The sequence below is a fragment of the Brassica napus genome, chromosome C6, assembly GCF_020379485.1.
Source record: "Brassica napus cultivar Da-Ae chromosome C6, Da-Ae, whole genome shotgun sequence".
NCBI classification, from domain to species: domain Eukaryota; kingdom Viridiplantae; phylum Streptophyta; class Magnoliopsida; order Brassicales; family Brassicaceae; genus Brassica; species Brassica napus.
The window spans coordinates 9,823,638-9,835,383 of record NC_063449.1 but is presented as its reverse complement, the minus strand read 5'-3'; the positions used below and the strand labels follow the sequence as shown (position 1 = coordinate 9,835,383).

The following is an 11,746-nucleotide window of genomic DNA, read 5'->3' as shown; positions in this document are numbered from 1 at the left end:
TAATAAAATACAAATGGACTACTTATTTTTGAACAGAAAAATTGATATATGTTTTTAATACTTATTAAAAGTTAAAAAATGATTTTATATTGATATTATATCATATTATTTGTGTTGAATTTTATTTTGTATTGGATATATTTATTAACGCAGATATATAAAGTTTACTAATTCAACAAATAAGTCATTATTTGAAGTTTTACCTACTTTTATGTCAATTTTATATTGTTCATGTACACAAAAATGATTTTTTGAAATTAGTTATTGTATATAATATAAATGGATTACTTTTTGGACATCTCAAATTAGTATATATTTTAATATTTATTAAATGTTAAAAATGAAGACTGAATGTCTATTTTTATATATTCTAATTAATTGTTTATTTTTAATGAAAATTTTGTTGAAAATATTGTTAAGATATGTCGTTATTTAAAACAATTATTAATGATAATCATATATAAATTAATTGATTGATTGTTTAAGGAAAGGTTTTGTTCAAATATGTAAACATGATCTTATGATAAAATAACAATTAAAGCTGAAATATAGGATTAGTTAGATTCTTAATGGCATTTGTTGTAATTAAATTGTTAATATAAGGGTTAGTTCATTTGTGTACTTCGGTTTTAATAATATAGATGAGACAAATAGATGAAAAAAATCTCCAACCACCTAAATTAATCTACATAGGACAATATAAATGACGATTTAGCCATTAGTGATGACTCAACCTTAGTCAGTAGATTTTATCTCTGTATTTTAATTTTAGCAATCAAATTCACACTTATCACTCCCTCTCTTCAGAAAAATTAATGGACCGGCCGTCAGAATGAGATGAGGCTCACGGGCCGAGTGAGCGAGCGTGGATGGTCCATTAGCTGTGAGCGGTCGGGGCATTATAAGTGATATCAAAACTGGTTAGTCATTTCGGTTCTGACCCGAGAGGCGTCTTGAGACCTGTCGTGGGACGCAACGAAGACGTTGCGTTCTTTGAGAGAGAGTCAATTGTAACATCCCGAGTTGTGATATATGGAAAAATCTTAAGAGAATTGATTTGGCTACCTATGTCACCAAAGTTAACTTACCTTTTCCGCCACACGTCCGTTTAGAACTCCAGAGTTAAGTGTGCTTGGACTGGAGTAGTGAAAGGATGTGTGACCTATTGGGAAGTGAATCGCTATTCCGTACGAGTGAGGGCAAAACTCGGAGAAATATTGGGTGGTGATTGCATGGTCAGTAAACAATGATTTTGAGTCTTCAGAAAAATTAACGGACTGACCGTCAAAACGGAATGGGGCTCACGGGCCGTGTGAGCGGGCGTGGGTGGCCCATTAGCTGTGGGCGGTCGGGGCGTTATAAGGTCAATTGGTAACAAATCCTCTTGTGGGAACGTTGTTTTATGGTAAGATCTTGGGTTCGAGAAACGCCAAGCGCATCAATAACCTACATGGGGGAGTCAGTGAAGACTCACATGTGAAGGATTAGGGTCGGTGTCAAACAGGGCACTGATCCTGGATCCGCGGGACGGGTTGTCACAATTTTGTTTGGTAAAAATATATTGGAACATTACAAGTGTGTTTACAGTGTTCGTTATCTCTACTATCTTCAGTTTGGTGCTTGCACGTATTATAAGATCTCCTATTTTAATGAAATCGGTGTATTTTGAAGTCTCTTGTAGATCAACGTAGGTGATAGTCTCCTGCATAGTCTCCTGCAGATAGTGACAGTAGTTTCTTTGAATCTTGAATGTTCTGTTTTTGTGTCATGCTCTTAGCCTCAGTGGTCATTATAAGCGGTGTTAGAATCTCCTTAATTTGGTGCTTGTGTGTAATTAATAAGGTCTCTTATTTTTTTGAAATTTGTGTATTTTGGAGTCTCTGGTAGGCTAACGTAGGTGAGAGACTCGGAAATTGTTAAACTAGTTTTTGTAATCTTATATATTAAAATAGAAGTCATAACCTTGATTCATGTCTAATTTTTTTAAAAATAGATTTAATGGATCTATTCCTAAAAGTCATCTTTACTACTAAATCAGAACCCCTACTCATACATACTAGGATTCTGTCATTGTGTTTTCAAGTTATTTACAATTTTATCCCATTGTCCCTTTTCCTTTTTTAAAAAAGATTTTTGATCTCATTAATTTGACCAATGCCATTCCTTATTTTTCGAACAATTAAAAAACAATTCGGCCAAGCATTTATTTAACCAATCATATGCAGCAGTAATTACTAACATTTCATTACTTATTTTTCGAAGAATTAAATGTCACTTTACAATTACTGGCATGTCTACACGATTCTTCTACATATATATGGTAACTGAATTTCCAATATTATTAATTTTGTTTCCATAATATTTCGAATATACTGTTAAGATTTGAAAAATGAAGTACTCAGTGGATCTAACAAGTTGCAATCATCGGTTTGTTTTTTCAGAGAAAAGAGATTTTGTTTTTTTTTTTATAAAACAAATCGATGAATTTTCTGGAAGTAAAACATTTTCAAGTTGATATTGTTGGTAGACAATAAATTCATAAAAATTACTATACAATAAATTTTATTGTAAATAAAATATATCATGTCTAACATATAAGAATATTTTTCAAACATAAACAATCATCACAATTGTAAATATATTAAATCATTTTATATAGAAACACAATTTCATCATTAAAAATATTTTAAAAAATTTTAAATAAAATAAATCCTGCGCTTTGAAAGCTCGGATCAAATCCTAGTGTTACATTTAATCTCTAATCTTATCATTTAAATTTTGGGTCAGCCAAAATTTTTTATTGGGTTATCAATAATTGGATTTAAACAATAAATGATCCATTGGATTTATAGATATTATAAATTAAATAGAGATAATTTAATGTTGTAATACTATATCTCCATATATTAATTATTTAAATATTTGTCGATGTTAACTTTTAAAATTATAAAGTTTTTTTTAAAATAACAAAAATCATATTATCTAACAATGATTAATTCTTACTACTTTAAACCAGTGAAAACAAATTTTAAACTATATAGTTTATTTTAAAAATTTAACAAAAACTAAATATTTAGTTATTTACTCGATAATATAAATCTATGAAGCGAAAAATTTAATTTTTTAAAAACTTTCTAAATTTATTAAATGTTACAATATTTTTGAATATGACAATAAAACAATATTTTACTAATCTTTATATATATAGTTACGATTTTAATAATAAAATAATAATCCAAAAATATATATATAGAAGAAAATACAAATACATGTGAAAGTTTGAAATAATCTATTCAATGAAAAAAATATACCGTAAACTTATTATGTATTAAAAATTGATAGACACATATATATTATAATATATACCAATTAAGAATTGAAAACAAAATATTTATATAAAAATAAATGAAAATAAAAACCCGCGTGGTTGCACGGATCGATTTCTAGTTTTGATTAATTCCTCTGTTTTGTGTTATCATCTTAACCCTCACTGATCAGTTTAAATGGTGTAAGTAATTTCTTTAGTTTGGTGTGTGTGTGTATTAATAATAAGGTCTCATATTTTTTTGAAATGGATATATTTTAGAGTGTCTATTGTTGAAAATTATGGTAGTAGTTTCCTTGCATGTGTTGAAAGTTTATCTTTTGTGTTGTGCTTCACCTAACCTTCAGTAATTATTCTAAACACTGTGGTCGTAATTATATTGAATCTTTAGTGTTTATGTTGGGAAGTGCTATGCTCTTCGATAATTGTAAACATGTGAAATGACAACCTTCATAATTATGCATTTTATGCTAATGACTACTGTGTATAGAAGTACGTATTGTCCAAGTGGAATCACACAGAAATAGTTAGTAATATAGCAAAAAAAGGGGAAATTGTTCTTCTCCTGATTCATTCTCACCTTGGTGTTTGATATGTTCTGTTTCTTCTCTGCTGGAAACGTTAACATGAGAAACTAATGTTGATTACCTGAGTGAAAACCAGTGCCGTGCCACAGCGTTGAAAAAAGAAACTTTCGCTTATGGCAGCAAAAAGTAAATAAAGATCCAAAGGCATCATCTGTTGACTATTACCATTCATAATATAACCAATAGAATTGGAGTATATACAACGAAAGCAAGATAATAATTTTGATTAAAAACATGAGCCTATAATTAACGAACGCATGAGTTTCCTAAGTAAGAAACAATGTAAACAACTGTTAAATAACTAAAATAATTAGATATTAGTGATTATAGGTCTGAATGCATTTTTGAAATATTAAAGCTAAAGTTAGTCAAATTTTATCTTTGTATGATTATGGCATAAAACATTGAGTAATTTAATTATTTTATCTTAAAATTAACTAGAATATTTAATGATGAATATTTGATTAATATTTTTAATAAATATAAAAAATCTTGTTGTATAATTACAATTTTTTATTAGTTTAATTATTTATATGTTCGTCTCTATTAAAATATTTATTTTTATTTTTTATTGTTGAGATTTTTATGATTCGTTTAGGGTAACCATAAATGCTCGCGCTCTGGTGAAAACATAAAAACAAAATCTATATACTAAACAAAGAAGAATGCACAATAAAACCTCTCTAATACCAAACAGCTAAACTAAGAGAGTGATTGATATCGATCAATCAGAAGACACTTGCACTTCCAGAGTTATCGCAGGGCGTTAGATCTTCAGCTTGTTTCTCTTTCCCCAGCTTCAAAGGAAGCCAAAAAAAAAACACAAGTTAATTCAACAGAAAGGAAAAAGCTTGGAACACAAGGTAGGGCTTTTGTTTACATCTTACCCCAGCTGCAAGGAAGTGCCAGAATGGTGATCCTCTTTGTCATTCTCATCTGATGAAGAGCTCTCAGGCTCTACTTGTGGTCCTGATGAACCTCTCCCCACCATCGACTCTATCTGAAAGGTAAGAGATACGGTGAAGACCAGACTGAGCTAGTTGTAAGGATTTTAAACAAAATCTTTTACCTGTTTGCGCAAAAGTTGGTTCTCTTCCAATGTTCTTTTCTCCTGGTAAAGCATGTAAGCAAATGAAACAAAGATCATGATGATGATGATGATTATTCAGTGTTAGCCTTGTTATCTACCTGTAACCGAGATCTTTCAACCTGGTTGAGCAAGATTGTCTGAAAAAAACTGTGCAAGTCAGAGATGATTCTTTCAATCTTTTTGAATTAAAAAAATAGTCTGTCTTCACCTTTTGATCTTTGACACTAAGCAAACTATCATTCAACTGGCTTTCAAGAGAAATAAGATCCGAGAAACTCATACCCTCAAGCTCCTTACCCTTCACTCTCCTGCTCTCATGAAAGACACAAGTTTTAAAACAAGAACAAACACAAGTTTAGGTCCAGGGAGAGAGACATACTCGATTGCAAGCTGTAATCTCTTAAATTCACTCGTCATAGATTCTTCTCTTTGTCTGTGATCAGCAGCAATGTACCCATATCTAGATAGAATTTGCTCCATACTTGAACATCAACACTTTGCGTCTGTTGGTGAAACTGACTTGACGACGGTTCACATTCTCGATCTTCTTTAACTCAATCTTTCCTCTCACCATCTTCTTCTTCTTCTTCTCAACAACAATCAATCGAAAACAGGGGAAACAGAGAGTGATGGAAGCAGCAAACCATTGTATAGAGATTTTGTATTTATTATGTGACACTCTGACTGAAAATATTCTTTTATTGGGCCTTATCGGGCCTAGTATAAAACTGTTGAGCCTACATTCCTTGAATGTTTATCTTTTGTGTTGTGTTCTTCCAAACCTTAGTGATCACTGTTAATAATTTTTACATTGTTTTAACTATTTGTGATTTCGTATCTGACAAATTCTAGAAACTGATCGCTATTATCGATTCATGAGAAGGTAGATTTGTTTTCTGATATTGAACATTTATTTTTGTTTACAGTGTTATTAATCTCTATCTTGTTTTGAAAACTATTTATTATTTCCTGTTTGGTGCTTGTATGCATTATAACTCAAAAGTTCGCTCATTTTATGAACTGGATGTATTTTGGACTCTATTGTAGATCAACGTAGGCTAAAATCCTGCAGATTTGGTAATAGTTTCTTTGAAACTTGTGAAATGATGATAAGTTACAGTTCTGGAATTCTATTTATTGTACCTGTTAAATTCAGTTCTTACAGTTACAGTGATTGAAAATATTTATGTTACTAATGTATATCCCTTGTTCTCCTAGTCCTAAACAGTCAATGAAGCCTGGAAATCTATTGAATAAAATTGTGTAGTTGTTAGAATTAATGTGCAATAGATCATTCTTAGTTTTTCTATGATTGATGTCAAATTCATAAAGTTAGAAGTCCAGTTGTAGGCATGAGGCTGAAATTCTCCTTTTTTTAGGTCTACTAAATGTTCTCTCAATATTCGTTTTCACATAATAGGAACCCTAGTTTGCTAAAATAGATGGTAGATTTAGAAGTTCTTGACTTATTTTAGGTACCAAATCATCCAGTTTTTAATTTCTTTTTGTTTGTACGGCAAAAATAGCACATTGAGTTACTATTACAGATAGTTATTAACGTATGGTATGTTATTGTTTCTAAGAAACGGCATATATGTGATATATTGCTAAACTCTAGAGTGAGTTCATGTTGTAGAGCATGGCTATTGTAGATAGATTCAACTGTAATCTTTAGAGACAAAAATTACTTGTTATCTATCTGTACAGACAATTTAATTTTATTATATACATAAACCATAATTTTTTTGAATGTATTTTTTAGCTTTGTGTTAGATTATAAGATCTGTTTCTTGCATTTTGGTTGGTCATTGCTTGTTCTTTGCTTCAGATGATACGTCATCTTCGACGTTTGCTTTTTGATTCTTAGAAATACGATTAGTGTAGTAAGTTGATTAATCAACATTATTTTCTTTTAAATGTTAGATCGATGTTCATATGAGACTTCTGGCTTCGATTCATAAGACGGATATTAACCAAAGCGATTAGTGTAAAATATTATTTCGCATAAGCTGTGTTAATGTTCTTTTTATCATAAGTATTCTATATTTTTGTCCACGCTTATAGGCTTTATAAGTTTATAGCTTTTAGCATGTCATGTTCTCGGCACATAGTTAGGAACATTGACGGTACACCTCAGGAGCTCAAGGTCCGCCTGGCCGCAATGCATCTCACCGGAAAAGCTACTCAGTGGCATCACAACTACATGAGTACTCGGTATGGCTTATTTCCTTCATGGACAGATTACATCATCGCCATCTCAGCTCGCTTCTGTGAACTATTCGATCCTCTGGCCGAGCTTGTTGCTCTGAAACAAGACTCAGATACAGTAGTTGTTGTATACCTTGACAAGTTTGAAACAGCTAGGATGCGTCTGGTTCTACCCGAGGCTCACGCTCTTAGCATCTTCTTAGCCAACATGAACCCTCACCTGTCTCTCCATACCAGACAGTTTGAGGTCACGACCATCTCCGGCGGTGCTAAGATTGCTATGTTACACGAATCTTCTCTTGCTCACGCACCTACCAAAGTGCATAAAGCTCCCTTCAATCCCTCCCAATACCATCTATCCTCTAAGACCCCAAGCTCTACTCCCCTGCTACAACACAACGAAGCTGCAACGGGTACCAAACTTGGCTTCATCCCACGCAACACACCAGAAAGAGCTCCTCGCAAATACTCTTGTCAAGATATGCAAGATAGGAGATTGAAAGGCCTCTGCATGTTTTGTGATGAACCTTTCACACCAGATCACCAGCTTAAGCACAAGAGGTCCCAAATATTCGTTATGGAGGGTGAGGATGATGACAGCTCCTCTGACAGTGAGCACGACAACGCTGTGGTAGCTACTGATGAAAAAGATGATCAACCGGAGGATACTCCAGTCATATCTATCAACGCCTTGAATGGCTCTACCTCTTACAACTGCATGAGGATGATAGGTCAGTATGGCAAGACCAAGCTCCACACCTTAATCGACCCCGGGAGCACTCATAACTTTGTGGACATCAACATAGCTAACCATATTGGTTGCAAGCTTGAACCAACGAAGCCTATGTCTGTCAAAGCTGCTACGGGTGGAACCCTTCCCACAAAATACAAATGCTCTGCTTTCACGTGGACGGTTCAGGGCTCTTCCTTCACTACTGAGATACGAACTGTTCCTCTCGACTGCTGTGACTTTGTATTGGGAGTTCAATGGCTCTGCACCCTCGGGCCCATTCTTTGGGATTTCCTTAACCTAAGGATGGAGTTCAACTTGTTGGGCGTGAAGTATGTGCTACGTGGTATTGTCAAGACCGGTGGCAAAGTCATCAAAGGTTCCAGCTTGAACAAATTGATGTTGCAAGAACCGCAGATTGCATTGATACAAGTACGAGAGGTGGCCACTGAGTACCCTGAGGAAGATAACTTCACCCCAGAGTCACTCTTCTCCCACATCTCAGCAACTGCAACAGCAAACGCTGAAGACCCTGCGTTATTATATCTGCTTGAGTCCTTCTCAGACATCTTCCAGGAACCAACATCCCTCCCACCGTTTCGTGAAGGCTTTAACCACCAAATTCCTCTCCTTGCGGGTTCTAATCCGGTGAACTTACGGCCTTACTGATACTCTTCCCTGCAGAAAGACAATATCGACGCAATAATCAAAGAAATGATGACTCAAGGGATCATTCAGCATAGCACTAGTCCCTACGCCTCTCCTATAGTACTTGTAAAGAAGAAAGACGGTACCTGGAGACTATGCGTCGACTACAGAGGTCTCAACAAGCAGACAATAAAGGATAAGTACCCCATCCCTTTGCTGGAAGATCTATTAGATGAACTCGGAGGTGCTAAGTATTTCTCTAAGCTTGATCTGCGAGCCGGTTTCCATCAACTACGGATGTCTGAAGCAGACGTTTACAAGACCGCTTTCAAAACCCACAACGGTCATTTTGAATACCTTGTCATGCCTTTCGGCCTGACAAACGCTCCCTGCACATTTCAGAGCTTAATGAATCATGTCTTTCAAGACGTCTCGCGCAAGTTTGTTCTGGTCTTCTTCGACAATATTCTCGTCTACAGCAAAACTTGGGAAGAACATCTGGAGCATCTCACTGAAGTTTTCTTGATTCTGAAGCATCAGCAACTGTACCTCAAGCTTTCCAAATGCACCTTTGGAGCAACACGGATCGAATACCTTGGGCACTTCATCTCAGCCGAGAGCGTCAGTACTGATCCTAAAAAGATCGAAGTAATTAGTAACTGGCCAGTCCCTACGACACAGAAGCAACTACGGAGCTTCTTGGGGCTGGCAAACTATTATAGACGCTTCATCAAAGGGCACAGCTCTGTGACAAAGCCCCTAAGTCAACTCTTGAAGAAAGACAATTTCCTCTGGTCTTCAGTAGTGATTGAATCCTTCAAGAACCTGAAGAACGCCCTCTGCTCTACACCAGTGCTTGCTCTCCCTGACTTCGATCAGACATTCACGGTGGAGACAGATGCTTCAAATACTGGGATTGGTGCTGTCCTCATGCAAAACTCACACCCTATCTTCTTCATCGGTCGATCTCTAGGACCAAAACACCAGAACTTATCAGTCTACGAGAAAGAACTGATGGCTGTTGTGCACGCAGTCCAAACTTGGCACGCTTATCTAGCCCACAGACCGTTCATCATCAACACTGATCAACACAGCCTCAAATACCTTATGGAGCAGAAGATCACCACACCCTTTCAACATATGTGGCTGTCAAAGTTGATGGGTTACAACTTCGAAATTCATTACAAACAAGGAAAGGAGAATGTTGTGGCAGATGCTCTATCTCGAGTCTATGGTTCTGAGCTGCTTTCTATGACCCTTTCTCAAGCTCACACCGGCTTCTACGATTCTATAAAGCTCCTCTGGGAACTGATTCACATCTCCAGAAGATGATCTCAGACCTGCAGAAAGACAAGTCATCCCACCGTCAGTATACATTCTGCAACAATGAATTACGCCGTAAAGGGAAGCTTGTTGTTGGCAATGATCATACCATCAAGACGCATATATTCAAATGGGTTCATGACTCAGCCATTGGGGGTCACTCTGGTCGTGATGCAACTCTGAATCAAATCAAGTCTCTGTTCTAGTGGCCAAAGATGAATGTAGAGGTTCAGAGCTATGTACGCAACTGCTCTGTTTGCCAGAAGAACAAATATGACCTCGCAGCCAGTCCTGGTCTTCTCCAACCCCTACCTATCCCTGCTGGTGTGTGGGAATTTGTTAGTCTTGATTTCATAGAAGGACTGCCCCCGTCTCATGGCAAGCATTGTATAATGGTAGTTCTCGACAGGTTGAGCAAAAATGCTCATTTCATCGCTTTATCCCACCCATACACAGCTCTCACGGTTGCTCAAGCTTACTTGGACAACATTTTTAAACTCCATGGGATGCCAAAGGATGTAGTGAGTGATCGCGATCCAACGTTTCTGAGTGAGGTTTGGAAAGAGCTCTTCAGAGTACATGGTGTCGATCTTAAGCGCTCCACGGCCTACCACCCTCAGACCGACGGCCAGACTGAGGTAACAAACAAGACTTTGGAAACCTACCTCTGTTGCATGACTGCAGAGACACCTTCTTCTTGGAGTAAGTGGCTTAGCCTTGCTGAATGGTGGTACAACACCACTTTCCACACTGCCATACGATCAACACCATATGAGATCGTATTTGGTCAACCACCCCCACTACACCTCCCTTACCTCCCTGGAGAAAGCTCATACTCTGTCATAGACCGCTGTTTACAAAAACGTGAAGAGGTGATCATTATGCTGAAGTTTCACCTACTCCGCGCTCAGAACAGAATGAAGCAGTACGCTGATGCACATCGCTCTCCTCGTGAGTTCAAGATCGGTAACTTTGTGTATCTCATGCTTCAACCGTATCGCCAAAACACACTGAAGAACAGAGAGGTTCCACATAAGCTCTCCCCTCGCTTCTATGGACCTTTTCGTGTCACCGACCGTGTGGGCTCGGTTGCTTACAAGCTCTCTCTTCCACCTGAGGCTGCCATACACGACACTTTCCATGTCAGTTAGCTCAAACTCTGCCCTAACCCACCAACCTCTGATCCTGAAATCCCTCAGTACTGGCGTGACCTTGGAAACTCGAAGGAACCATAGGCAATCCTGCAGACAGAAACTGTTAAACGCCGCAACATTGCAGTTACAAAGATTCTGGTTCAGTGGAAGGGAGAATCACCTGACAAAGCTACTTGGGAATTCTACAAAGACTTCATGGCGAAGTACCCTCTTTTTAATCCTTGAGGACAAGGTTGCTCTGAAGGAGGGAGTATTTTCATAGGATGAGTCATCTATGACATCCTTATCACAAAGGAATATCCAAGTAAGATGCTTATCTCATTTCTGCTTTTCACTTTTACTTTTGCTTTCCAGTCATTAGACAGGTTATATTTAGACCGTTAGCTGCTCTATGTCTTTTAGTTTTTGTACCCCTGCAATAGCAGAAGAAAGTTATCCTAAATAATATCAATGTTCTAAAAATCGCTAGGCGGTAACTAGGCGCTTTATAGAGGACTAGCGACTAGGCGGATTATTCGGGGCCTAGGCGAGGCCTAGGCGTTAGCAAATTGTTGATTTATTTTATATATTTTATACATTTGTATAATATATTTTAGTTTTTAAGTTTAATTATAAAATTATTGTGATGAATTATCAAAATTAGATATACAAAACAGAAGAAAGTAGATAAATTTGTAGATT

General features: G+C 36.3%; 1 protein-coding gene across 1 annotated transcript; it reads right to left on the bottom strand.

The window, feature by feature from the left end:
- Positions 1–3,861: 3,861 nt before the first annotated feature.
- On the bottom strand, positions 3,862–5,771 carry LOC106402721 (agamous-like MADS-box protein AGL18). Its single transcript, XM_048760485.1, has 5 exons — positions 5,382–5,771; positions 5,211–5,310; positions 5,101–5,139; positions 4,982–5,023; positions 3,862–4,912 (listed from the first exon to the last, which is right to left on the bottom strand). The coding sequence occupies exons 1-5, from the start codon at positions 5,480–5,482 to the stop codon at positions 4,796–4,798; spliced, it is 399 nt and encodes a 132-aa protein (XP_048616442.1). The 5' UTR covers positions 5,483–5,771; the 3' UTR covers positions 3,862–4,795.
- Between the last annotated feature and the right edge of the window lie 5,975 nt (positions 5,772–11,746).

What these genes read in the sequence shown, in the direction of transcription:
- LOC106402721 (XM_048760485.1), bottom strand. Translation starts at nt 5,482, where the DNA reads ATGGAGCAAATTCTATCTAGATATGGGTACATTGCTGCTGATCACAGA. An exon ending in TTAGTGTCAAAGATCAAAAG is followed by an intron (nt 5,140 to 5,210) that starts GTGAAGACAGAC and finishes AGTTTTTTTCAG; the next exon opens with ACAATCTTGCTCAACCAGGT. An exon ending in TTGAAAGATCTCGGTTACAG is followed by an intron (nt 5,024 to 5,100) that starts GTAGATAACAAG and finishes ATGCTTTACCAG; the next exon opens with GAGAAAAGAACATTGGAAGA.